We start from the raw sequence: 26,706 nt of genomic DNA, 5'->3' as shown, positions 1-26,706 counted from the left end.
CAGGTATGTGTGGATGCTGTTTGTATTGAAGCTCGGCCTTCAATACAATTGTCCCTGCAAGACAGGACATGAAGCTCAGAGACCTTGGCCTGCACCCAACCATGTGCAGGTGGATACTGAACTTCTTGTTGAACCGTGCTCAGGTGGTGCGGATGGGGAACATAACATCCGACCCAATGACCCTCAACACCGGTGCACCCCAGGGCTGTGTGCTCTTCCCCCTCTTGTACTCGTTGTACACACATGTCTGTGTGACCATGCACGGCTGCAAAATACCATCGTTAAGTATGCCGATGACACCAGACTCATGGGGACGATCACCATCGCCAGTGAGACGGCCTATAGTGACGAGGTCAATAAACTGCCGCTATGGTGTGGGGAGAACAACTTAACTCTCAACGCTGGAAAGACCAGGAGCTAATTGTGGATTCCAGGTGACAGAGGAGCGAGCACACGCCAATCTACACCGATGGAGTTGCAGTGGAGCGCGTCACACACATTGATGACGACCTTAAGTGGGCCACTCACACCACTCATCTGGTTAAAAAGGCTGATGTGCACCATCCCAGTCGCAGCCTGTTTGAGCCATCGAAGCGGCCTCGGCCAGGCAACCGGTTTCTCAGCCTTGCCAGCCGCACACAAAGACTATGTTGTACATAATTTTTTCCCCACCATTAGACTTATGAATACACATTGAACACTACATGGTCTGGACCATATATAGCCATATGTCTGTGGCTAATATATTGGCATTTTGCACTTGAGCTCTTGCACTTTAGGTAGTTTTAGAGATTATAGTAATTTAAGCGACTTAGTTTTTAACATAGATTACTCTCGAGTAACTAGAGTGTAGCCGTTTACTTTTCACACAATGAATTTCACGTGCCTTTCACTTGTAATTGGTATTGTTGACAGAAAAGTTGAACCTTGAACCTTGGAGAGGTACCATAACGGTACCACTACCCACAAATCCTTATAACGAGACCTAATCACCCTGGTCATCCTAATCACCAGCCTCACAGTCGATAAAGCCCACGGGTGACACCATTTCCTTTGACACATGAAGGTTTGGGGTCAGCCAGAAAGCTGCGATTCATTTTCATATAGATCTGCTATCAAGATTGTGATCACTTTTTTCAATTCTCATCTGGTACAGTGACTCAACCACACAGGACATATAAATCAGCTTGAATATGTGGTACGTATAGTCCAGCCACTAAAAACAATTGGCTGTAGTCTACCCTCTCTGGCATCGCTCTATTCTATTAGACCACCAGCAAGGCCAGAAGCATCACTGACTAATGCTACTCTTCACTCCCAGAGGCATATCATGCGGTGGCTAAAGCCCTGCAGGGCCTACTAGATTACCTGTTCAATATCCTCCCTGCAGTTGGGAGATACAGGAGTATTATTATTATTAAAGCAGAACGTAATATCTCAAAACCACACTCAAAACACATCTCGTCAGGACAGCCTTTCCCAGTAGGGAGTCTAGCCTAGTCAGGCTGTCTTGCTTAAACTTCATCATTTTTTAATCTAGCACTTTTCTTTCGTCTTTCTTCCACTAAAAAGGTTTGTTCCTTCCTTTCCCTATGTAAAGTGACTTTGGGTAGCCCACTTATAAAAGCGCTATATAAATGTCGCTCCAATCACAATGGACTCATATCAACCGACAATGCATGAACCATGGTATAGGGGCCGTCCAAGGCCAGGGGCCCATGGGATCATACTAATTTTGCCCTGGCTTCTAAATCATATCAAGAGACAAGCACTTGCATACCGGTAGTTCACATTTTACTGTTTTTTTCTCTCCCAATTTAGTCATGCTAATTCCAAATTCCCCCATGTACTGTAGTACCCGTCATTGTACTGTACTACATGTACTGTAGTACCCGTCATTGCTGATCGTAGTGTTTGGTACCGGGGAGGATATAGAGACAACCATTTGTCAACTCTGATCCAGCTTTTCACCTGGCAGTGAGGAGATTCACTGTGAGGGGGTAACAACATGCTACCCCTCCCAGTTCTGCAGTACGCTAACAGCCAATTTTGTTTGTTGGAACGTCCAGCAAAGCCACATGCAGAGGATTCAAACTCAGTTCACAGGGAATCCACTGAAACGCACTAATCACAGCAAATAGTCGTTATGTAATGTTGAATTCTGTCTTTCTTTTCCCTTTGGCAAACGGGTTCTGTGAGTTATACTTTTTTCGTCGTGATGTGACATAAATGATGAGCGAGTGCTCAAGGATATGCATGCTTCGATGTGCATTTCAAGGGCTTACATTACTGTTGCTTGCATAACAGCACACTGAACCTCTGAAACCATTCACACTGGTAGTGAGTTTGCCACAATTTTGACAATACTTGATTGAATCAAATTTACATGTATACTTTATGTTGGCTTATAGTATGGTTTCCTGCAGCATTCTTATAGCCCAGTGTACTGCCTTAACTAGATCTGGATGACATCATCCTGCATAGACAAACTGGCCATGAGGAGTATAGTGACAATCTACACAACAGTATAGTATATATCTCCAAATGGAAAGTGTTCTTTAAAAACACTAAACTTATAGCACATACTGTAGCTAGCTACATGAAAAGGTTATTCACTAGAACAATGTTGTTGTGAAATTAATTTGGTGCGCGTGTGTGTGCGTGTGTGTGTGTGTGTGTGTGTGTGTGTGTGTGTGTGCGTGTGTGCGCGCGTGCATGCATGTGCGTGTCTCCCTTTTTTAGGTTTTACTTTTGCATCTCAGCCCAAATAATGAGGTAATAAAGTCATAACCTCCATGGGAATGTACAAGGGCTGGTGCTGTTTGAGAGACTATTAAAAAAACTAAAACTAAAAAGTTAATGAGATGGATACATTAGACTGCAGTGCTGACACATTTTCAGTTTGCATTGCTTCTCAATTGATTAACATTACAGAGGGATCATTTAATTATGGTTATTATCAAAAAATATTACTTATTTCGGCTTTAAGTTTGAGACAGACTTGCCATTGGCCATCCTAGACATTCAGCTCTTCATTTGTCTCCTATTACCTTATATAAGCATCTCAAGTTCATGATTGCCATAAAGGTTTCATTCAGCAGGTTCTCTATACTGGCACTCAGGGGCCCAGATCTGCCTTGATTTTGGGCCTCATGAGAAGGTATCACATTTGACATTTGTCCCTACTAGGCCACAGCCAATCCTACACAATCGGTGCAACCACACCTGCCCAAACCTATTAAATGAGCCTTTGCACAACTTTATATAACAGTTATGTAACTTTCATATGAATAGCGTGTTGTGTTTGGTATACAGAACAAAACGGTGCGTGATTATTTTGATAGTCAGGAGGGTACTTAATGTTACAAAGTCATCAATGAGCACAAAATGCACACACACACACACCCCCCCCCCCCCCCCCCCCCATCAGTATAGGCCTATTTGTACAGGTGCTTGGTAGTTGCGTCAGAGAGTCTGGATTCGGGGACCTGTTGCACAAATATCTACTGTGCACTCTTCAATCTTATAAGGGGGTGTTGTGTCCAGGGATACAATGGGAACCTCATGGTGAAGGACTGAGAGACTCAGATAGTTTAGCAACGTTCATAGGAATACATGTTTATTACAAAAAGTGGATAATATAGAGGAAGGGGAGAGGAGAGGACATGGGTACAGGGAGACAAAAAGGTCCCTTGTCTTCACATGTTATTATTGGGAAATGCATGGGTATCTTTGTGCATGCTCATCTGTTGGTTTTGTGTCTTCAGTATGAGTGTGTGTGGGTCAGGCTGTGTTATGTTATCCAATGGTCAGTCTGTGAAAATTCACATAAGCCCAGAACACAGTGGACTGTGCATGAGAGTGCATAAGCCAACTAGCCTACTGTGAGGCAGAGGGGGCATAGGGCCGTCACAGTCATGTGTTTACAGTAATGCGTTTACAGTACATAAGTCCAGAAGTCCAGTGTGTGTGTGTGTGTGTGTGTGTGTGCGTGCTTGTGTGCGTGTGTGCGTGTGTGCATGTGTGCATGTGTGCGTGTGTGTGTGTGTGTGTGTGTGTGTGTGTATTCAGCTGTTGTCTTGCTGTAGCTGACAGGCTCAGCAGTTCTGTTCCCTTTCTCCAGAGGGTAAGTTGTGGTTGTGCACTCACTGTAAACAGTGGTGATTTTATTTGATGGTTTTGCTATTAGGAATATACCGGTAGCTCATTTTTAACTAGAAACACACAATGCATAATGATTTTACTACATTAGCTCATGATGTTGGTGGGTGGTGACAATCTAATTGCAAAAGATTATGGACATTCAGTGCTTTGTTTATCTTTGTCATACAGTATGACCCAGTAGGCTGCTTTGTGGGGAAATTAAATTAATGTACTTAATGTACTAATTTTTGTTTTGCACACAGAGCGTATAGCAAATGTGTATTGCATGTTCTGGCTGGGTCTTTTATTTAATTAAGTATTGCATTTTGGTTTATGAAGAACATTTGTTGTTTTTTATTAAGAAGAAAGGAGGCACTGGAGCAACTCAGATTAAAGTGCAAAGTACAACTACAGAACGAGACATTTCAAGTGTCAGGAAGTACAAAATGGGCTAAATTATATATTGACGCTATCAGTGTTGTTTTCATCGACTAAAACTATGACGAAAAATGTTCGTCGACTACCTTTTTCCACTGACGAAAACAAAACGGAAACTAAATTAAAACTAAACTACGACGACTAAAACTAAGACAAATTATACTGACAATTTTGGAACCATGTCAAGGACCCCTGGGGATCCTCGGACCTCACTTTGAGAATTATACTGCTACTGTATGTTGAGAAGTTCTGTTCCTGTTCTACTGAGGAGGGTTTGAAGATATGCAATGGCAATTCAGAGACAAAACGTTGTACGTATATTTGTCTTCTACAGAAAGAAAACAAAACTGTCCTCATCACTACCCTGACCGATTGGCCTCCATTACTCTCTCTTTGGGCAAGAACAATGTTTGCAGCTTTCACACTCCTTTTCATGTGTTTGAGTGTCACTGCACTTGCAGACCATCACCAACCATGCCGTAAGTATATTTGGTTTGATATAGCCTATTTATCCAGTATTATCTATTATTAAATAATCCTCTTAAACGCATTTCATGCCAAGGTTGCGCTTAATTCATATCGGTTAACTGCCGAGGTATATACAACCGGATGTTTTATTTTGAAGACCCCGAAAACAAAGCCAACTCGGATGGTGACAAACACATTTTCTTGGGCCAAACAAATAATTAGAAAGAAGGAAAACAAAAAAGGGTTGTACTCTGCCCTTTTTTTCTTCTAATTATTAGTTCGGCCCAAAAAATTGTTTATTGTCATGAGTTGTCACCATCCGAGTTGGCTTTGTCCGAGGCTTACAGGGCTTTAAATACATACTTTCTGAAACATCTATGGGAAAAATGTATGGGAAATTCTCTTGCGGGACACTCGTCGGGGGCAGGACTGCTATATTTATATATAAAGACCATAGAACGTACATTTACATCTACTCTATGGCATGATGAAAGTGTTGGATTTGATAGGTCGTAAATATACAGTACGTCTGATGGCTCGAAATGTGTTCAAAATATTCCTATTTGAGACGACAACTTACAGCTCTGAAATAGCTGTCTGTGTTTAAAGATCTTGGCAAGGCTTTAAAACAATGGTTCCCAAACCTTTTAGCTCAAGACCCTAAAGAGAAATGATACAGTTTGCCTGGGACCCTAACTAGTGAAAATCTACAAGCTCATAACACGTCACTGTTTTCACTACTTCTTAAACTTTTTTCCCTTTAAAAAAAAAAAGGAAATAATTAGACCTATATTTTTTAATATTTAGAAAATGTTGGAATTGTTTTTGACTTTTTTTTAATCTTTTGAAATGTATGTATATATTTCTTATGTTGGAAACAAAAAAAAGGGATACTCGTGACCAGTACCCACTGTTTGGGAAACCGTGCTCTAAAACATGCTCTGCTATTGCTTTCTTTTAGAGTCACCCAGTATAGCAGGGGACCTGTCAGTGGTAAGTTTACCGACTTTTGTAATACAAAACCAATGCTCGACTATAGCACTTTTCTATAGATTAAGAACTTTTTCCTCTTATTTAATCAAAAATAAAGTGCTTTGTGCAGACAAACACGAATAATGAACTCTGTACTTTGTGTTTCTCAATTAAACCAGACAAACACGAAAACGGGTGCATACACTGTGGTTGGATACGTGTATGATAGTGGGGCCAAGAGAATGCGGTTCAAAGTTAATGTGAATGAGTCTATCAACTCTAACACTGTTGAGGATGTACTGATGTTCTTCGAAGAGGTAACTGAGATAGCAGAATATAAAGAGTGAGAGTGTGTGTGTGTGTGTGTGTGTGTGTGTGTGTGTGTTTTATATCTATATATTGGTTCATCATTTTAAAAGGGAAATAAACAGGCTTTCAAGAATCAAGATATATAAACATTATTGCCAAGAAGCATTGATACAACAGAGAAATAATCTATCTTCTGAACATATTGTCTTATGTTTAAGTATACTTTACACTTACACTTTATTTGTGTTTATATAGCCTATACTGTGTATACCATATTTGTTTTTTACACACAACTGTGTCCGTCAGGGTGTGTTCTATGACATTGATACCAAAACCCAGAGCTGCAAGAAGAAATCAATGGTGCAGCCGGCCTTGAATCCTCTGCAACTTCCCTCCAGTGCTACGTTCGTAACCAAGATGCAACTTGGACGTGCGTCCGTTCAAGAGGAAGGTCTGCTCTTCAACGTATGGCAGGCGACGGCCCCGGCATTGAAAGGCAAGACCAGCCGGGAAAACAAACCACAGGGAATTTAAATCTTAAATAGATATACTGTACAAGTATGATTGTGGATTAGCATGTAATGAGTCCCTTTGGTAATTGGAGGTCCCACACAATGTAATAAATGAATACCGGTAATCAACATTTCCTCTCATGTCATTTCAGCACCGTATTATCCATCAGTAACCATGGGATGTTTGCCTCTGAGCATGATGTACACCTCGGATTCTACTACACTCCTAATCAGGTGTGTGCTTTTGTCTAATCTGCAGTGGCGTAAACTAAGTATAGGCCTACCGTAACTTAAGTGCATTTATTCAAGTAAGTACTGATAGTCAAGGTATTTTTTACTTTACTGGAGTATTTCCAATGTTCAGTACTTCTACTTCTACTCCACTTCATCCACTAACCATATTTACCCACTTCAGTCCTACATACACATTACGGCCATTTGGAACTCAATAAGCGATCTACAAGCTCACAATGCGTCACATTTTGTATATCTGCTATTTTCAAACGATTTGTATACATTTTATTTTTTAAACTTGTGAAATGGAACATTCTACTTGATAAGTAATTTATACTTTTGGTAATTTAAGTACATTTTGATAATAACACCTTTGTACATTTAAGTACATTTTTAATTCCAGACTTTTACTTGTAACCTTTCTGCACTGCAGTATTGATACTTTTACTACCAAGTACTTTTTTCCACCACTGCTAATCCGTTAGGAAAGGTTTATAGGCCTATATAAAATAGCAATTTTTGAACTTAGGCTACTTGTAAAGGGCAATGTGTGTATGTAATATTTGTGTCGCTCTTCCCACAGCAACACCAACGTGGAGGTTGAGATTAAGGACCCTGGTCGCCTGACCCTGCCTCCATTTTGTGAGGGTGCGACTTTAGAAGAGACACCTGAAGCGACGACCAAGAGTTTCTTCCACTTTTTCTTGTAGAAGAGGGGTGTCAAACTGGCAGCCTGTCGACCAAATGCGGCCCGAGAAGGTGTCCTCATTAGTTGATTTGGGGAAGAAGTGATTCATAACCACGTATTAGCCTATTGTGTATCTGTACAACAGCTCATTCCTGTTCTCTCGCTGCTGTCTCCATTGCCGCGGTCCAGCAGGCTGCTTTGTCGTGGGTAGGCTAGTAGTCTACTGGAAGTTCCATGAACCCAGAAATGGTGATTAATGTAAACTTTTATGATAGAAATGTTATCTATAGGCCTAATGGATGGAATTCAGCTTGGTTGTTAAAAGTTGCACGTTGAGCAATTTGAGTAATAGCATACTATGTGATAGCATACTATGTGACCATAACATTAACATCCTATATAAGGCAAATAATTCAAAATGTCATCATTCTTTAAGTAGCATGTGAAACTAGGGTGTTTTCATAATTCTGAATCGCTAGGCCCTACATATATACAGTTTTAATTTTTGTTTTTCAACGATGCTTGTTTAAGAAAACGCCATAGACTATAAAGAGAAATGTAATGTTTGTGTTGAGGACTAAAACAAACATTAGCACCCGTTGCATAAACAAAAATGATGTTGTAATTGATGTTGTAAGATGATAAGAGCACCCCTCTCTTCACACGGGTGTGATTTTAATATACTAGACCAGTGCCTGGCTGTAGAGCATCGAGTCGGTAACAATGGAAGTTGGAGATGGAGATCCATGCCCCACCCCGATGTGCAATAAATATGTACCCATTCCACTCACCTGTCTGTGTCCCTTTTATGCCCAAATTTGGAGATTTCTGTATCTGTACACAATCCCTGATTGGCCGAGCGACAACACAGACATATGTGGATGGCGTAACCAACTTGAGACGATCAGTCCCATTAGGACTGATCGTGGGTAGCTATACTGGGACGTAAGTCTGGACTTGATCACCCCAGCTGGGTCACCTGAGTGAGGGGTTTGATGTTGCGAGACCAGAAACCCCTTGGGACCCATCACTGAGGATACGTCCCAGGTGCATCCATACAATGTTTTTCATTCATAGCTGCTCTTGATTGAACAATGTAATGTAACCTACAGCTTGAGGCAGAATTCTGCCTTTAAAGGGCCACTTCACCCCTTTTGCAACCAGATCTTAATTTAATGATGTTTGGGAGACAAGAAACACTTTACTGGGGTTTTTACATGGGTAATATGTGTTTTTAGATATTTTAGTATGTCAAAGTAAAGTGTCCCTGGGCTCCATGATGTCATGGACACAGGGCTCACTTCCTTCCTGGACTACAATTCCCGGGCCATAATGCTTTGGTACATTGCTCCTCCTTGTGGATAGGGGGAGGGCTGTCTTACTGAGACAACATGTAGTCCAGGAAATAAGTGAGCCATCAGTGTCCATGACATCATGGAGGCCATGGACACTTTGAAATACTGAAATATCTAAAAACACAAATTACCCACATAAAAACCCCAGGAAAGTGTTTCTTGTCTCCCAAACATCATTAAAATAAGATCTGGTTGCAAAAGGGGTGAAGTGGCCTTTTAAGGCAGAGCCCACCCAAACGTGTGTCCTGTTCACCCAATCAAAATTTAGGGGAATATATATATTTTTAGTCAATACCACAGTGTTGGGGTTGGGTGGGCAGCATTTTATGAGAAATGTAGACCCACCTGAACACAGTTTGCCATCAGTGCTGTTAACAGACAGGGTGCTGATTGCAAGGTTTGTTCTGAAAGCAGTCACTTATTGTTTTTGTGTCAACATTTGTGGTGGCTACTGAGCGGAAATATAATTCGTACTGAGAAGATAGTTACAAGCTGCATTACACTTCCAACCTGTGGGAGGATAGAGCGGTGGGCTCTGAGGCAAAATATGTCCCAAACCACAAATACAACAATTCATTATCCTGAACAATTAAAGGTACACGATTCAAAGGCTAGAGGTATGTTAGATTTTTTGGCTAAAATGGGACAGGTAGTCTGCTAGAACATAGCTGCAACATAGAGACCGAGAATAACAGAAATATGAAGACAGAAATGATAACAGGCAAGTAGACGGATACAATAATACCAAACTCTAGCTTCCCCTTTAAGGTGTTTATTATGAGATTTATCATTGGAAAGCCTGATTAGTCGCCTTTATTCGTGGAATGAGAAACACAGCTAACAGTGTAACACATTTGCCAAAATCCAGTTGGTATTCAAACAATCAGCACCACAGTGGGTGTGCTGCGCCGTCATACCTATTTGTGCATTGACGTCACTGGGTACGTCGATAAGCTATTGAGCTCTCCATATAAGAACGAGTGTGTTTATTTCCTCAACGTCAGTCAAGATCAAAATTATTGCATTAGATATATAGTTGAACAGGGAGTGAACTTATTCCGTTTTGGATCATGGATAGCATGATATTTGACGATGAAACACAGTTCGACCGCGGACCGGAGAAGAAAGATCACAGGCCTTACAGGCACGCAAAAAGGATGTTTAAACACCGTGTACAGCATCTTAAAACAACTTACGGGCAGAGTCTCGACCACCTGGGGGAACAGTGTCCACCCTCCAGTGACGAGCTTGGCGAGGAGCAGATCTTAACTGACCAGACAGAAACGGTTGGAGAGTTTGAGAGTGAGACTCTGACAGAGGAGGAGCTGAACTGGGTTCGCCAAACTGCAGCCGACGGACAACAGCCGTTGGTCCAGAGTGAGAGTGAGATGGCTGACATGGTCCCTGCAGTCGGTCCGTACTCAGAAGGAGTTGGACAGTACTCAACAGGATATGGACAGGACCCAGAAGCAGTCGTAGACTGTCCAGCAGGACTTGAACGTTACTTAGCTGCACTTGGGCGGTATCAGAGCCAATACCTCAACAGTGAGACTCCGGAGAGTGTGGATAAGGAGCAGCTCGGGGAGGACATCGTCGCACATCAGCAGACATTGCCACAGATTAGGCCAGTAGTCTTGCCAGTAGTCTTGCCAAAGCCCAAACTAGAGTTGCCTGAGCTGATCGCAGAAAAGGAGACGTTGTCCCAGGAGCTAACGGAAGTTCGCCAGGGGGCAGAGCAGATTAACCAGATCATCTTGAAGAACCACCAAATGAAAGCGGAGAAACAGGATATGCAAGACGTAAGTGATACACTGAACACGACAATGGCTATGTTCACCGAAATTAAACAGTCACTCATCTTAAACCACAAGGACTTTGAAATAAAATGCAGCGAAGTTGGCACAGACACTAAGGAAGAGAAAGAGAATTTCCGCCAGCAAATTGGTACCGTCCAGGAAATGATAAGCGCCATAGTTTTTGAGCAAAAGCTCTGCGTGAACGATTTCCAGGATCACTTCAGCGGGGTGACAAATAAGTTCCAGTACATAAAGAACAAGATGGAAGTGAACAACAAGCTGATAAAGGAGAAACAGGAAGAGTCTAGAGAATATCAGGCGTTGGTGCAGAGGTGTAATACTGTAGTTCAGAAGGGCAAAGACATGGAGGAAAAGCTGAATGCTATAATGCACAGGTTCGAACATGTCCAACTCTCCCTCATCTCCAACCAAAAGGCCTTGGCGGACACTACAGAGGCGAAAATCAAACTGGAGCTTGAACTGGTCAGCATGAAGAAAGATTGGATCAGCCTTGAGCAACTTTGGGCAGTTGAGAAAAAAGCCATGGATGTGGCCTTCAAAAACGAGATGATTATGAGAGACAGGACCTGGATGAGGGAGAGAGACGAACTGTTTGCAGAACAGAACGAGATCAGCCAAAATCGTTGCAAAATGAAGACTTGGGGCGACAACTTGGAGTGTGAGCTGGCCACTTCAAGGACCGAGATGCAGGGACAGCGAAAGGTACTCAGGGAAATTAAATTTACTTTGGAGAAATCTACAGCCGAGAATAAGAAGCTGAGCAATAATGTATTCGAAAAGGACAAGGCATTAGTCAACATGAGAAAATCAGCGGATAAGAGAGATACCGATATCAATCGGCTTCAAAGGGAGGTAAAAAGACTTAATGGCCTGCTGGACAACCTGCTGGGCAGGGAGAGGAAGAGGTTCACTTTGAAGGGACTTGTAAAGGACCATTTAAAGAAAAAGGTTGATCATCTCATCAACCTTGAAGCACCACCAGTCTAGGGTCTGATTCACCCTCCACGCCATTGCCGTAGATCAATGGCAATATTGCGCTTTTATAGATCTTATATAGATTTTATCGATCAAGCCATAATGCTACTTAGGGACTCCTCCAGAGCCCCGGCATAGATTCATCTTGTAAACAACAGTCGTCCAGGCCCTGTTCAACTTCCGAGTTTAAGCTCACTTCCGGAAGTCTTTTTCAAAATAAGAGCTCAACTGGGAAAAATGCTGGCGTGAATTAGATCCTAATTTTTCAATAAATGCTAGTGGGCTAAGTGTTAATTAAAACACACTCTTAGAAAAGCAGTTCCTGCAGAAACTGCATGGGCTCGCTAAAAACCTGCAATGTAGTCGAAAATTCCCAAATGAGGTTTGAACTAGATTTCTAGCACAGTATGTGGAAGTAGTTAGATGCCAAAGAAAGTGGCCTGTAGAGAACTATTGTGTGCTTGCTGGCCTTGGGGTGAGTCCACAATTATGTTTCTTACAATTCAAGACAAGAGGACACTCTATTAAAAAACAACAAAAAAAACTAATCATCAACCATCAAAACACAACAATAAAATTCTATTACTCCTGGTAAAGATTGTATGCTCTCGGGAGGAACGACATCTGGTGCCTTTTCGTGTGTCCTCTCGTTCCTTAGACTGTAGCTACTTATATTTGTAGACAGGATCATTGGACTGGTCCCTTCTCTCAGTAGTCCATTGAATTATCTTAGAGTGTCCTCCCCTCTAATGGCCTCCAGAGTGGGAAAGGAATTAGTTGGTATCCCAATGATACGGCAGCACCTTCTCTGCAGAGCAGACATTCCAGTTTTGTTTTAAAAAACGTGTCACCTATGCCTCAAATCATGAATGCAGCATCTGCTTGTCGTGAAAGGCGTAAACACAAACATTGAAGACAAAAGTGTGTAAACGCAAACATTGAAGACAAAAGTGAGAATGCAAATTGTGATTGGCCAGTATGAGATGTATGAACATAAGAGCACCCCTCACTTCACACAGGTGCAATTTTATTTTCTCCTTTTTTATTATTATTATTTTGTTTTTGCAGAATTGAACTCCCTCTTTCTGGTTATATGTTTATATTCATGTAGAAAATGTAAAGAAATAAACGCAATTCTAAATCTGGCAACTTTAAAATTTGCAAAGAATTATGAAAACAGTGCAAAGTATATGCAAACAGTATATAACAGTATATAAAGTAAATTAAATAGCACCAAAATAAATAATGTAAAATAAACTAAGTAAATTAAAAACAGGCCCATTTGTATACGAACTGCCCTCCTCCAGAGCCACGCTGTAAAATTGTAAACAAGATTAGTTTTTGGAAAACTTCACTGGATTTCTTTAAAAGGTCAGTGGCATTTAAACACCAGATGTGCTTCAATTTGCAGGACAATTTTGCACAGCTGTTGATGCTGCAACTCACATTTACTACAGGAGCAATTAACAGCTGGTAAGAGATTGTGTGTGTGTGTGTGTGTGTGTGTGTGTGTGTGTGTGTGTGTGTGTGTGTGTGTGTGTGTGTGTGTGTGTGTGTGTGTGTGTGTGTGTGTGTGTCACAATATACTGTTTGATAGGTTTCATTTGACCAAATAGAATATTCTCTGTTGATCTTTACCAGATGTAGACAATAAATCATGGAACTATACTCAATGAGCCTGAAATTCCATTATTGGATTACACTGATGAGGGGAGTGCTAGGTTAGTAAAGTTACATTTGTTTCTATTTTAGGCTAGTGGTTCTCGGTTCTCAACCTCTGGCCACATGATTTTATATAATACCTAAAGAAAAAGAACATTACTGCATCAGAAGTAATCGACAACAAACTATACTATAAAACTTGGTCAATCATCATTAAGTAAATAGTAGAAGAAGTAGGTCGGGAGTGGCTTATTGTCGGTATCAGCCGGTAACATGCAGGAGTCTATCCCCGTTATCCCATTCGCTGAGTTGGCGGTGCCCGGGATCGAACCCATGAACTGGTGGTTCAAAGGCGAGAGCTCTACCGACTGAGCAGAGCTACCCGGATGCAAATAGTAGGCCAAAAGCTCACAATGCCTCGCAACCATTTTCACAATATGTATCTGTGGAACCGAACTAAACTAAATAAACGTACACTTGCATTACTGATGTCAGCCCCTGAACAACTTCGTACATCCACATCAATAGTGAACGCAGCACCTTCTGGCACACACATATCCCAAGAAACCTAAAGTAATAAACAGTACGTGTCAGTGATGCCAAAGCCATCAAAACAGAGGTCCCATTATGACACAATAAAGTGAGTAAAGGAGGGGACATGACCTAAGAGGAACGATTATTTAATTATTCTCTCTAAATGTTTTTCTCTCTCCAATACTTCCAAGGCAATGGTGCATCAAATTATATAAAAGTGTGATGATTTGGAGGTGGTGAGACAGGGACTCAAGGCACTTTTGAAGAGATGCTGGAGAAAAGGTTTGCTGGTTCTGTCATGCAAAGATGTTTTCACCTACCTCGCATTTGCAATTTAAACTGCAAGTATATTCCCCAAACTCTTGTATCATACAACATAAGGGCACTTCATTCATGTGTTTGATGGCTTTTTATTAAAAGTATTCTCTAAAGTAATATTACCGTACCTTTGCTGTCAGGGGCCCCTCACACAAAAACAAGGAGCGCAGCAATGTGTTTACATTGAGCTGGTAACATTATGCTGGGTCAGCACAGCTGTCTTAGGGCAGTGTATTAAGCAGGGGAAGTTGAACAGGATTAGATAAAGAAGGAAGGGACTGTCCTATGCTATGCTGAAACGGTACAGACAAAGTGTGGTAGTACAACAGGAACCACCAGAGCAAAAAAGGTAATATCTGCATGGACATGAAACAATTTCTAAATGATTAGATACATTAATGCCGAGTGAAAAAACATCTCGCATCTTAGCACTGGTTGATGTGTCCCATTGGTTGTGTGGTGGTTCTGATCCAGGCCTACAGTAAATGAGGGACTCAATTCACATGAGTAATTACAGATAAGAGCTCTCTGTGTGTGAATTAGGAGATAAAAAGAAACATTTTCAACACCCCATGATTCCATTGACACTGATTAACTGACTCGAGTGTGCTTCCAATGCATCTAACAATTGACTTAATCTGGAAAGCGCAATTTTGACTGGGTAATATATTTAATTCTCCTTGTTTGATCTCCGCCCAGGAATGTGGTTATGTTCTCTTTCTTTCAGTCAGACCTGGAATTACTCTTGCATGCTTTTTTCTTGCAGCACCACTTGATGGCAGTGGCGTACCAATGTAGTAACGGCTCTCTCAGCAATAGACTTTCCCCCACTATTCCATTGGATTCACTTACACAATATTACTGTAACCTCTCTAAAAAGCTCTGAAATGGGAAACTAAATAAATAAATAAAACAAACAACCACATTGGCCTGCCGCCTACAGGTATGTGTGTTTCTGGGTCTGGCATTGGATCAGTCAGTCTGATGGAACCTAGCTCTTGAATATATACTTTTCCCACGAACGCAAGCACTTTTGTAACTACCAGCCAATGATGTACTGTATGTGGCCAAGTGCTGAAAAAAAACATGTTTTTGTTGAGCTCTATGGGCAGAGAAACGGCAGCAAACCCTATATGTCATCGTACGACTACGATAATGTCACTTGCCAAAAATACATTTCACTTGAAAGTTAATTAGTTATTTTGGGTGAGTGCTGTGGTAATATGGTGCAGTATGAATGAAACTAGATTGGTTTACGACGTAAACCAATCTTTCCAGGTGACGTGGTTCTGCCATGCAGATTGCGGACACAATTACTTTTCAGACATTCAGTAGGCCTACATCAAGTGATAGAAATGTACTTGTTGATTGTCTCTGGATAGCTTGCCTTGCATGTCCACTGTCCAGATAATCAAGGGATGCTAATTTGATGATCACTTGTTTCTTGATCAAAATCTGACTTTCAGTCATATCATATTAATAATCTTTGCCAAGCACATTGGATTTTCAAGAATTTGACTTGGCATTCCTGATGCAATGACAGGAACACGTTATAAAGCTTCACATGACATCCTGCCAGTTACAGTTCAGTTCAAAGATTATACTTGTCACTCATATTATAATTGCTTGCTATAATAAATGCCTGTCCGTCCGCCCGCCCACACACACGCACGCACACACACCCACCCACACATGTACTTTATTGCGACCACAGGTCGCATTTACTATGACATATTGTGCATTTCCCGTCAGTCAGTTGATTGGTTGGTGACCTGATGAAGGCTCTCTTGAGTTGAAATAACATTTGCCAACCAAGACATGAAACAATTATGAAGTATTATATTATAACAAGTTGTCTCAAGACACTTTACAACCAACAAAGATCCACCCAGAGCAAGCAATATTCCTCTCAGTGGTTCTCAAAGTGGGGTCTTAGGGACCCTCAGGGTTCCTTGAGGAGGTCCAGTGCGGCCTCAAATTAACAAAGTTATGCCAGGGGTTCTTCAAATTCAAAAAGTTTGCAAACCACTACTCTGGTACTGTATATGGAAGACAATTTCTGACCACTAAATCAAATGAAACACCTGAATTGTGATAGTCTTATTTCTCAGAATTTAGTTAATTTGTTTGCCTGAACCCTGACCTTTTGTTCTTGGGATTGCCTGCATCACATTTATGAGAAACAAATGGAATTCTGAGACCTACAGTATATATGCCTACTACTGCAAGAAAGGAAAGTATACAAGAATGATATCTTTTGTTTTGTTTTGTGTTTTCACACTGAGCTCACGCTACCGTTCAATTAACTGCTTCTCATTTGATGTTAGGAAAAGAACAATCACTCAAGTGCTACTTCCTATTATAGATTACGCAGATGTCGTGTACAAGAACACCAGACTCTCATCTTAAGCCTCTCAATGTCTTATATAACTCCTGTGCAGGTTTGGCAGGTTGGACGAGGTTGGACAAAGGTCTTTCTGTTATAAAGCCCCATTTGATTGGAATAATCTTCCTCTATCTCTTAGATCAATTTCATCTTTCAGTTGCTTTAGGACTTCCCTTCATTTACACCTTAGTGGGTGGGAGTGGTTGAGCAAGCTGTCTGTGCATTTATGTATGTATTTGTAAATTGTTTTTATCTGGTTACTGTACGTCTTATGTATCTTGTCTGTATATGATTTGTAGTAGAGACCAAACAACATCTCATATCTGAGGTGCATGTGCATGATAAAGGTCAGTCAGGCAGGTCAGTCAGTCTCTCTCTCTCTCTCTGATAAAATGAGACTTCATGTTAAATGTATAATGTCGATTCGATACTAAGGAAAATCAATCAAGATATAACATCTATGGGGCCGACCCACCATATTTTAATCATCAACAATGCACCATAGAAACATGTGCTCTTATACTAATTAAACTATGAAACACAGCCTACAGTGCAATAGTATAACAGTAGTCTAGCTGCTCTAGCACATTATCATGTACACATAATGTGCTACTCACTGCATAAACGGTACCATGTGGGTGCGCATATGTCCTGCATGGAAGAAAGATCCCCACGTGCCACATCATTATCACACTTGTGAATAATGGATCCTTATCTAACATTTGCAAATGCCATTGCTTAACTCAACCCACTAGATGTCACAGTGCGTTGACCTTGGCAATGGGAAATTAGGGTAGCTTATTTTCTATAATGCATATGCCATGGTCCCAAAGTGATTGCATGTTGTTGTGTCTCATGCCTCTCGCCTCTATTATTGAACAGGCTTACATCACCGGCTGCAGGCTGAAGGAAAGTGAAGTGCTGTGTTAATTAAACACCAGTGGTGCTTGGCTGTACTCTTTGTCCAAGTACACAGAGGATGCACGTGTGCACACACACTATTCTGGATAATAGCCTATAGGCCTCACCTCAAGACCCTTATTAAAGGGCCTATTAGTCGTCCACCAGACCTCAAGAGGTTCAACAGATTTGCACTCTGTCCGTCATTGCTTCGGTCCATTCGAGATCTCGTCCAGACCCTCCAGAAAAAACTATTCAGGGTTTTTATGTGATTTTATGCGGTAAGTTGTGAGATATCCCAAAAGTCGCAAAATACGCAGAAAGTTGCACAAAAGGCCTAGACAATTAGATTGCTTTTAGTGTAGCCTACACATTTTAAATGCACAATTATCTAGCATAAATAAATTAACTTTGATAGACTATTTGGAAACATAATTTAGCAGGAGGCCTTGGTACTATCTGCACCTGAGGTCTTGTTTGCCATTGGACTTGGCCCTTTGTGCTACAAAAGTAACATCAGGGCCCCAAACATTGCTAGTCTACCTTCACACATGAAACCTATGGAGGACAAAAACTGAAAATACAAAAAAAAAAAAAATGGATGAAATATATATATATAAAAAAAAATGTATTTATGTATGTGACAATTTACAAATGTATTTATTTCTGCATTTAACTGTGTGCGCGCGCGTGTGTGTGTGTTCTATTGTAGAATGTAATGCACATTTTAAAGCACTTTGGATGAAGGTGCTATATACTGTAAATACAGTTACACCACCAGTTTTCAATTGTCACTGGTCAAACTGGTGCAAATTATAGAAAGTAAATGTTTCATTATAGGATAATAATTTTCAATAGGCTATTCTTATTTCTTGATAACATTGATATTCTCAGTCTGATGAGTAACAGTTGATCTTCTGTGTTTTTTCTTACTTTTCACTATAGCCAGTTGAGTAGTCTTTGTGAATGAAGCACCTGCCACCTACCGGTGTGCGTAAATCAGGCATTAATTGTGATGCCATCACAGCCTGTGTTTTCCCCCATGGTGACTCCTCATCAGTACCCATACCCTAGGTGGGGTTGGCAAAAGGGCCTTTCTGTGTGGAGTTTGCATGTTCTCCCTGTGTCCCCTAGAGTAGATATGTAGGTACCCTAAAAAAAACATGCAGTAATCCTGGTATGTAAAATGCCTCCCCCTGGCCAGCCAGGGCGCCTGATGGAGGGAAAAGGAACTGGTTGGAATAACTTGTCCCTTCCACCCACTACGCCCAACCGGAGAAACGCCCCCGTCAGGTGAAAAGAAGCAACTTGGACTCCTCATGCACTGAAGGAAGTATGAGGTCAGTCCGTTGCTCTCCCCAGGTTGGCAGAGGGAGTGTAGTGCCCAGGATTACATAGACAATTCACACTAGGTGAATAAATGGATTACAAAATAGCAGATAACAATTATATTAAAAAAAATACTTTCTTGTTGCAATGAACAGTACTGATTTCCAAATGGACGTGCGGACACGATTAAAAACACAATTACTAGATCAAGACATGGCATAGAATGACAAAAGGACAAGCTGACAAAGGGTAACAATCAAACTGGGCGGGAGAAATCCAAAGTAGTTGCTCCATTGGTTAGAAAATAATCATTCAAAATGTGATCTTCACCAACACGATGTTGCTGCAATAAATTAAAATTAGTCTTTATTGAACTATAGCGGCATGATGTGATTAATTGTAAGCCCAGTTCCCTCCCACCCCAACTTTACACCAGAAAAAAGTGACCATTTATTGATACGTACCAAAAAGTGACCTTTCAAATGTCCAAGTCCGGATTCTTTTGAGGACTCTTACACTATTAATAGGACATTGCCGTCTGCTCTGCAGCATACCATATGCCTACTTAAGTATAACTAAAAGTGCCTTAAAGGACTGTGCCGTGATCGAGTGATGGTGTTCTTAGAGACCGGCTAGAGGCCGGATTTGCCAGAGGCCTACAGTATGTCTGCACAGTGCATACACACACACACACAGACACGCGCGCGCGCGCGCACACACACGCGCACGCACGCAACAGAACACAATCTTTAACCAAATCAGCACACATACACCACAATCAGCATCCAACACCAACAGCATACACCACAAGCAGAATCCAAAACCAACAGCATACCTGCGCAAAAAGCTTGGAATACGGATGTGTATATTACAGGAAACTCCCGAATTGTACCATCAGACCTGTATATTACGGTATATTACTGTATATGCCCGCTAAACGTGAGGTTTACGGGCAAAATACAGTGCCCATAATTGCCCGTTAACTCTTGTTTTCACGCTATAGGCTACGCCACAAGCAGCATCCAACAACTGCAGCATTAACATTAAATTATTGAAAAATGCAAGTTACATATTTGTCATATCTGCCGTTCTGCCCCCTCTGTTTCATTCGTAATGTGAGCACGAAGCAATTCAATTATTAATTGCAATTATTTGAGCCACAATTAAATCGCCAGCTAAACGTCATAATCGTAATCATAATAAAAGGGGTTCCTACTTTGAGCCGCAGGAGTCGAAACTCAGGTCTCTTCGCTCTGTAGTGGACACATCCTCTTCGCTCTGTAGTGGACACATCCTCTTTGGTCTGTAGTGGACACATCCTCTTTGGTCTGTAGTGGACACATCCTCTTTGGTCTGTAGTGGACACATCCTCTTTGGTCTGTAGTGGACACATCCTCTTTGGTCTGTAGTGGACACATCCTCTTTGGTCTGTAGTGGACACATCCTCTTCGCTCTGTAGTGGACACATCCTCTTCGCTCTGTAATGGACACATCCTCTTCGCTCTGTAGTGGACACATCCTCTTCGCTCTGTAGTGGACACATCCTCTTCGCTCTGTAGTGGACACATCCTCTTCGCTCTGTAGTGGACACATCCTCTTCGCTCTGTAGTGGACACATCCTCTTCGCTCTGTAGTGGACACATCCTCTTCGCTCTGTAGTGGACACATCCTCTTCGCTCTGTAGTGGACACATCCTCTTCGCTCTGTAGTGGACACATCCTCTTCGCTCTGTAGTGGACACATCCTCTTCGCTCTGTAGTGGACACATCCTCTTCGCTCTGTAGTGGACACATCCTCTTCGCTCTGTAGTGGACACATCCTCTTCGCCCTGTAGTGGACACATCCTCTTTGGTCTTGACGTGGCTGGTTCCTGCTGCTGTATCTGAGGCGCCACTTGTACGTAGCACCGTATAGTCATCATCAAAGTCACCGCCGGACTCTGGACATTGCATTCATAGCACAAGAACCCCAGCACAGTCTGTCTCCACTCTGGGAAAGAAAGAAACAAACAGATACATTTACTTATAAGTACTGTAGTTAAGTACAATTTTGATGTATGTTTGAGGGGCGCTAGCCCCTTCTATGCCCAGCTTTGTGTGATGCATGATTATAAGAGCACCCCTCACTTTACACGAGTGATTTTTTTCTCTCTTTTTTTACTTAATAATTAGTAATTTCAATTTCCAAAACTTTTACTTACTCCACTACATCTCGGATCCAAATATTGTACTTTTACGCCACTACATTTATTTGAAAACGTTAGTTACTAGTTACTTTGTAGATTGATTATTATCGCAAAACATACATTAACCACTTCATTCATTTTTAAGCTGCCCTGCCCCCTTACAAACTCATTGTAACAAGGAGTGACACAACTCTGCAGTCTACCCAGTACGCCTTTGAACTTCAAAGGGATCAATTAAGAGCTCCAGGTTTTGGTGCTCCAGGCTAGTTTTAGTCAGTCTTTTGAAGAAAATTCTATTTAGTTAAGTCATATTTTAGTAATCATAAATGTTTTAGTCTAGTTTGTCTACAAAAAGGACTTGGTGGCATCATAATGATTGATATTACACTGGTTGCATGCTGAAAATAGCTGATCTACATTGTGAGCTTGTAGAGCACAACCAAACATAAAATGACTTGTCTTTTAGTTCTACTGGGTCTTCTAGTCCACTAGTCCCTCCCTAACAATTTAGTCTAGTTTGTATTAATTGTTGAAGAAATTGTCAATATATTTAGTATACTTAGTTTTAGTCATCATAGCTTAGTTTTTATTTAGTTTTCCCAAGTGAAAAAAGGTAGTCACCGAATATTTTTCATCATAGTTATAGTCGACAAAATCAACACTACTAAACAAATATAAAACTAGAGCAACAACATTTGCTACTAGGGATTGGAATTATCGATTAATTCATTATGATATAATCGATAATTTTGATAACCTTATCGATCGATTAACCGGTTAGTCGATAAGCTGCGTTTTTGTAAAATAATAATGATCATTTTAATTTCCCTCAATATCTAACATATGCTGATATACAGAAAGAATACAAAAGCATATTATATTCCAAATATTTATTTGACCATTTACGACCGGGCCAGGCATTGGCATGAAATGAAAAGGGCGCGGTCTTGTCTCACAAGAGTAGAGAAGAAAACCACCCAATATAGAACGCAGAATTTAATTAAGTTTTGGACAAACTATATGACTAAAACTAAGACTAAATAATAGCCTACTGTATATTGCCAATTTCATAAAAAAATAAAAACTAGTCTAAAACCTTAGGGAAGGACTGGTGGAGAAGAGATTCAGTAGAAGTTTGGCTGCGTTCGGGTGTTGCGCTCTTAAAATAGCAGACCTACAATCCCACAACGAGCTTGTAGATCGGCTATTTTCAGCATAGAACCAAGTGTAAAATCAAATTCTTTGACAAGAAAGTAAACTGTAGATTTATTTGACTAAAATCTTATGATATTTACTATTTAGTCGACTAAAACTAGGCTAAACGTAATTCACTTACCATTCCAATTACTTCAAAAGACTGTCTAAAACTACATCAAAATTTGCTGTCAAAATCAACACAGATTCCCTTCACCTGTAGCAGGTGAAGCACACAGATTCCCTTCACCTGTAGCAGGTGAAGCAAATATCCCAATCAGTAATTGGTAACTCAATGAGCTCATACTGTATGGCCAACTGAGGCCTGTGCGTTAATTATCTTTTACTTTCAATTACTTTCAATCATAAAATGAATTTCCAAACTGGCTATACTCTTGGGCTGTCCACCTCTGAACAGCGCTCAGTGGGTCAATGGAGACCCAATTGGTCTCCGGTTCCAACTCCGATGTTGCGGATTTACCCCCTTTACCCCCCTGGGGTTTAAGAGGTTGGCCCAAATTCATTCACAAATTATATAAAAAAAGACAAAACATCATACAAATGTGAACGCTTCCCAAATCAACAGACCAGTACAGCAGAGGAGAGACAGCTAGGGGACCCACAAATAATGTAACTACCTATATGCAAATCTCCAAAGTAACTAGTACCGTAACTAAAGTTTTCAAATAATGTAGGCTATGTGTCTCTGAGATGTAGTGGAGTAGAGTCAAAGTATTGAAAATACTCCAGTAAAATAAAAGCTCCTAAAACATTGCATTCAAGTACAGTACTTGAGTACATATACTTAGTGACTTTACACCACTGACTAGGCCTGATAGCCTGTGTCAGTGTCACAAACAAAACCCAGCTCAATAAAACATAGATTCACTTCATGCATCCTGACTAGTTGTTGACTAGTAGCCTATAGTTGCTATTTACCAAGTAAAATAAAGACAAATGATTACACAATTCCATCAATTCCTTAATGCCAAGCAGTTAAGTAGCTAAGCTAACACACCTGCAGAGTTTGGTGTGGAGAGAAAATTAACTTTGTCTTTGTCTCACGTTGTCTTTTCGCAGCTTCTTTCACCACCCTGGTAAACTCCACTCCTCCACGTTCAGGTGGAGTAATGTTACTTTATGGAGATGTTCATTTCACTTTTGTGCTTCCAAACAAAACAGAACTGGTAACAGTGTGCCACCTGTTTGCTGATGTGTGTGTAATAGGGGGCGGCCCGAAAATGGATTGAATACTTTATTAGCAGTTTGCAAAAAAACAAAACACAAAAGAAAAGAAAACTCAGGAAAGCACAGTTCAATACAAGTTCTGCTAAGAGAGTATTTTAAATCCAAAAACCGTATGTACCCAATTCATCATCGAAAAGAAAACATATGTACAGTAAACAGTTTCTTTTTTTTGGGGCGGGGGGGGGGCGGGGGTAGTGAATCAAGAAATAAAAATAGCCTGTTGAAAACTACATTACAGTTCTCGTTGGGTTTCAGGCCATGAACAGCTAATTAAAAAGATGAATGCAAGTTTAAGTGAAGAGGAGGGGGTCCACCTTTATCCTATAATGAAACGTTTACTTTCTATCATTTTGGCCAGTTTGACCAGTGACATGATGATGATGTTGATGACAATGCTGCAATATTGTAGACTTTATAGACAGCATTGATTGGACACAAATTGAATGTAATTAACAGTGCATTTTAAATGTTTTTTTGTTTATTTTATATTTTTTTATGGAGGGACAGACAGTAGGCTGTAGGGAGAGAGATGGGGGGGTGATATGCCGTAAGGGCCGTCGGGATCGGGGGTCGAACCCCTTGGCACACTGCCAGACTGGATTACCAGCCAAGGTGCCTGGACCGCTGAGCCACGGCCCAGGCCAACAGTGGCCAACAATTTAAATAATTATTATCCTCACAAATGATTGATGTGACATGAGTGGTTTCCCCTTTCGTTGGCTTGTATAATGCTACAGCGAATGACTGGAAGAGCAGTGTTAAGGTGTGCACGCGCTCCCGTGAGGTAGATGGATGCCTTTCCCGGCGGGCATGCAGTATTGGGCACAACACCTGTTTAGGGCCTACATTTTATAGGGCCGCGCATATCTCCAGTGTAGGAACATGTGGGACATTGGTGTGTGCAGGCATAAATATACACTCAATATTACCCATGACCATGTGCAGGATTATACTGCACTGCACTACTATAAACTAAACTATATCTCCGCTGTTCTTTCAAGGTTATTGTAAATGGGACATGATGTTTAATTACCTCACTCCATGAACTCCAGTATCCTGAATATTAATGGCATACTTGTGTGCATGTAAAAATGCACTCGATAAAACAATAATTAATTTATTACCGTAACTATAAAGCCACTTATGAAACCCATTTGATCAAAACAACAAAACCCCATAGTAAACTTGAATGGTCTCTGGCTCTAAATAGACACTAAATACACCATGGCAGAATATTTGACCATGGTGACATTGGTGAGTGACTAATAAACGCAGTAAAATCAGACCCGCCTGAAGTGAACCGAGTGGAATGAAATGCGTCGGACCATCGTTTGGTGTTCTCCTAGGCACCTGTCGTTTTTGTAGGAGTGCAAGAGACTTGCTTTTTATGGAATCAAATAATTGCCGTCTAAAAAAACAACTATTTTTGTAGGCTGTCACCATGTACTGCGAGTTTGTTCAGCTTGCAGGTACAGTAGCACATCCTGTAGTGAGCACTTCTCTCCTGCACCAAATGAGAGTGTGAGAGGACAAATATAATCCAGGTGTGACTACTCTACAAGTATCTGTGCATGTGCATGCCTGTGCGTGTGTGTGTGTGTGTGGCTGCGCAACAGTGACATTTGGTGGCCAACAATCGCTATTTCTGTACTTACTCGGACAGACGGACGGACGGACACACACACACACACACACACACACACACACACACACACACACACACACACACACACACACACACACACACACACACACACACACACACACAGAGCCATGTATACAAGTAGAAACCTTTGCACTGTATTATCAGCTTGCCAGGCGTTGCCAGGATTATTGTTGGAATTATTATTATCACGTGTGCAGGTTCTGGTACCCTCCCTCGCATTCTCCCTCCTCCTTCTCTCCCTCATAAGATCCATTCAAACTACGTATTCCACCAGGCATAGTTGTGCATCCTCCTCAGGCCTGTTTTTTGTCAGGTGAAACCTGACTAGTGTTCAGTTTTCAATTTCGAATAGAGTTGTATCATTATTTGCGACAGAGAAACATACACGTTACTAAAACTATGTAATGATTCCTTGTTTTTTTCTCAGGACCCATAAATCCCTTCCAATTAAATGAGAAAACCCCTCCCAATTAACATTTGGCACGTTCCATGGAGGGGTCATCTGAAGTTCACACCCCACATCTGGGACCTTTTGGGCTATCACTACCCGAGTCTGACACAGATATGTGGACACTGGACAGACACTTTTTTTACGGACAGACGCTTTTTTGTGGACAGAGATTGGTGTCTTAAAGCATGATACGAGTTTATGCAGACTAGTTTGAGTGGTCTCAATGTAGTGACACTATCGAGAGCGGCCCTTTCCTCTGGGTCTGGTGACTTGAAGAGATGTAGACTACTGTATACTGTACGGTACCTCCTGCAGCATAGCACGTATTCCTTCACATCGTTCTCCAGTCCATGCCAATAGAAACGTCGCCTTGTAGGGGTAGAATGTCCGCTATTGCCCATTGGTAGCCATGCCTCATCATGAACCCCATTTCTCCCATCAAAGCGGCAGGGACAACATACTCAAAGAACTTTCTCTTTGACACGCAGACTCATTTTGATGGACAGTTTCTCCCAGTGTCTAAGGAGGAAAGTGAGTGACACATGAACATTTCATCCAACAAGGGGGAACAGGGAATCCAATATTCATTCCGCATCCGTGCTGTGTCAGAGTCTAATCAGTCCTTCAGTAAATCTATATGTCAGTGTGACAGGTCATGCATCCAGGCCATGTCTCGACTCACGCTCTGAGATGTTTCTTTGTAATTATGTGCCTATGCAATACTTACTGTAGCATGACTTTTTTTTTTCTTTTTACACATTGGACAATGTGTATAGCATGGTATTTTCTTTATGGAGTTTACATTGGACAGTGTGGTATGGCATTTTTTTAATCATTTTTGCATTGGATGACATAGTATAGCATGCCATGTTTTTTATTGGACAACTTTGTGTAGCAATTTAAGGTATCTTTTAGTGCCCCG

At 41.1% G+C, this 26,706-nt stretch overlaps 1 protein-coding gene across 1 annotated transcript; it reads left to right on the top strand.

The window, feature by feature from the left end:
- Nucleotides 1-4,927: 4,927 nt before the first annotated feature.
- Nucleotides 4,928-8,442, top strand: LOC308309581 (ependymin-1-like). The gene is made up of 6 exons (XM_080755493.1): nucleotides 4,928-5,060; nucleotides 6,011-6,042; nucleotides 6,201-6,338; nucleotides 6,637-6,826; nucleotides 6,995-7,076; nucleotides 7,660-8,442. The coding sequence occupies exons 1-6, from the start codon at nucleotides 4,988-4,990 to the stop codon at nucleotides 7,784-7,786; spliced, it is 642 nt and encodes a 213-aa protein (XP_080611619.1). The 5' UTR covers nucleotides 4,928-4,987; the 3' UTR covers nucleotides 7,787-8,442.
- Nucleotides 8,443-26,706: the final 18,264 nt, after the last annotated feature.

This window comes from Protomyctophum bolini, assembly GCF_963924005.1.
Source record: "Protomyctophum bolini genome assembly, chromosome: 22".
Taxonomy (NCBI): Eukaryota; Metazoa; Chordata; class Actinopteri; order Myctophiformes; family Myctophidae; genus Protomyctophum; species Protomyctophum bolini.
Note: the sequence above shows the minus strand (reverse complement) of the source record. Positions and strands in the feature narration are given on the sequence as shown.

Excerpts from the sequence above, each read along its gene's own strand:
- LOC308309581 (XM_080755493.1), top strand. The coding sequence starts at position 4,988 with ATGTTTGCAGCTTTCACACTCCTTTTCATGTGTTTGAGTGTCACTGCA. Across the intron at positions 6,339-6,636 it reads TACTGATGTTCTTCGAAGAG|GGTGTGTTCTATGACATTGA; the intron begins GTAACTGAGATA and ends TGTGTCCGTCAG. Across the intron at positions 6,827-6,994 it reads GACGGCCCCGGCATTGAAAG|CACCGTATTATCCATCAGTA; the intron begins GCAAGACCAGCC and ends ATGTCATTTCAG.